This window comes from Sphaeroforma arctica (genome assembly GCF_001186125.1).
Source record: "Sphaeroforma arctica JP610 unplaced genomic scaffold supercont1.835, whole genome shotgun sequence".
Lineage (NCBI taxonomy): Eukaryota > Ichthyosporea > Ichthyophonida > Sphaeroforma > Sphaeroforma arctica.
The window spans coordinates 1-2,423 of record NW_014039723.1 but is presented as its reverse complement, the minus strand read 5'-3'; the positions used below and the strand labels follow the sequence as shown (position 1 = coordinate 2,423).

Genomic DNA, 2,423 nt, shown 5'->3' with positions numbered 1-2,423 from the left:
TATATATAATATACGTATACAACACACACACACACACACACATATATATATATATATATATTATATATGTACGTAGCCCAATTTTTATATATTAAACTATAGGCATGAATCATGTATGGGTGTATTTGTGTGCACGTTTATAGCAGTTTCAACATTTACGTATACTTGTACTTCCAGAGGCATTGAAGTAGCTAACTTTAAACCATATGCTTGCATTGACCTGTGTCATTGAACCCCATACCATAGTAGCTGATAATCTATCAGTACACATCTCTCGCGAGTATTAATATATATATCTAATCCTTAGTTACCGTTCATCGAGAATTGAGATATGCGCTAAAAACTTTATAGTCAAACTATCCACCTGTTCGTAGAAGGACGTGAGCAGTTCCGTGGCCTGTTCACACTCCTTCTTGAGGCTCTGTGGCAATGGGTTAGGCATGGTGCCGTATCTGTCACTGGTTACTCAACAACTGCAATATAGAAATAACAGCACTATAGTTAGACTGGGAAGAAGACGACTGGGCCGTGTCTACTTCAAATTCAAAAGTTAGGTGATGTACTGGTGTGTGATAGAGTGGTTAATTAAATTCTCAGACCGACAGCCAGTCTTCCCACACTCACAAGTCACAGGCCCACACCACGAGCCACAACCAAAAGCACCACGATAAAACCATTCCTCTAACTCTATTGGGTCGCAAGCAGTATGATCCAACAATGATGATATTACTCTAGAATCCAACAACTCATCGGAATACTATTGATTGTTCATTGGTGGTATCAAATGTTGTGAATGTATTTTATTGGTTAATATTAAGCTTTGAATCTCAATTTGGTAATGCATCATATCTATTGGTTAAATTCGCTCTTAAGGACAATATTATTTTGCGTACGTTGAGTTTTAACCTTTTTTAAGTATATTTCTACTTTTTTTTGTAATCGCCACAGATCAGATGGGCTTCAAAGCCTTCAATTGGTCATAGCTTATTGGTTTATTTTTAATCCAAAACAGAACTGTTCTATATTTATTATCATAAATGTAATATTTTAGTATGGTAAATAACTTTTACATAGGGCATAGACTACATATGTCCTATGATAAAATATCAACGCTTTGCGATCGGTTCTTGTTCTCCAGACTCTCCAGCAGTTAACAGTCCTTGAGTCTTGACTCCTCTTGCTTGTGTTGGCTCTTCTTGAAAGTCGAAAGTTGAAACTTGAAAGTTGAAAGTCACAGTGGTCACTCAGTCACTCACTGAGTCACACAGTCACAGACTCTTCACTGAGTCTCGCAGTGTCAGCGACTCAACTGACACCCCGACAACACAACTTCTTGTCATATTTTGTATATAAAAAACAACTAAAAAACCAATACCTTCTGATGACGCACTAGCTATGACATCATTAATTTATGGCATAACATTCACAACAAGATGTCGATATTTAACAACATCCTCACGTCATCACGTCATCACGTCATCACATCATTACGTCATAGTTCATCAGTGTCATCATCCCGTGTCCTCTTCCGATGTAAATATCAAACTATCCATTGCATTCGAGACAGTTTTTCAAAAACAAAAAAAGGCCGGAAAAAGGCTATGTATATCCCTGGCCGCCTGGCGGCCTTGCCTCGTCTTCCAAAGCTCTCCAGTCACTGTTTACTCTCTCACTAGCTCTACTCTAGAGAGAGAGAGAGAGAGAGTGAGTGTGTGTGATCAACAAGTGTAAATACCTTGTTCCTGTGGCCTATCATCTATGTTGATTGACTCGTTTTGTGCAACATACGCGCATGTTTCTGAAATCAGTACTATATAGTTATTTATCTGTTATATGCAGTGCGACTACGCACGCCGCCAGCAGAACGACATACACTATTAGCAACACACTTCCAGTACACGTGTGAGCTACTTAGTCCATCACTATGGGGTTCCTCAAACGCGCCTTCAAAAACAAACTCAACTTAGACGACAAGCGACACAACAGTAGCAGTGGTAGTGACTCCAGTGGGGATGAGGCACCGAAGTGCAAGAAGGGACAGGACGGCATACCAGCATGCGGTGATTGCACCACACACGTCACCCCCACCACATGCATTGATTCCACGGGCCGAATAATCCTAACATACTCACAGGAACACGGTAAGTGGGAGAGACAGTGGAGGTACTATAGTGGTTGTGTTGTGACTCGCATCTGCATTTGTACCATGCATTATGGTTTGCATTAATAGACATCTGATATGTATGTATATATGTACCTACGCATGTATACCTATCAATATATATATATATATATATATATATATATATATATATATATATATATATATATATATATATATATATATATATATATATATATATATATATATATATATATATATATATATATATATATATATATATATATATATATATATATAT

The 2,423-nt window shown here is 37.6% G+C and overlaps 1 protein-coding gene across 1 annotated transcript; it reads left to right on the top strand.

The window, feature by feature from the left end:
- Nucleotides 1-1,924: 1,924 nt before the first annotated feature.
- SARC_08827 (hypothetical protein) lies at nt 1,925-2,141 on the top strand (the record flags this gene model as incomplete). The annotated part of the gene is made up of 1 exon (XM_014297173.1): nt 1,925-2,141. A coding segment is annotated over one exon (217 nt), but the record flags the coding sequence as incomplete, so codon positions are not given.
- Between the last annotated feature and the right edge of the window lie 282 nt (nt 2,142-2,423).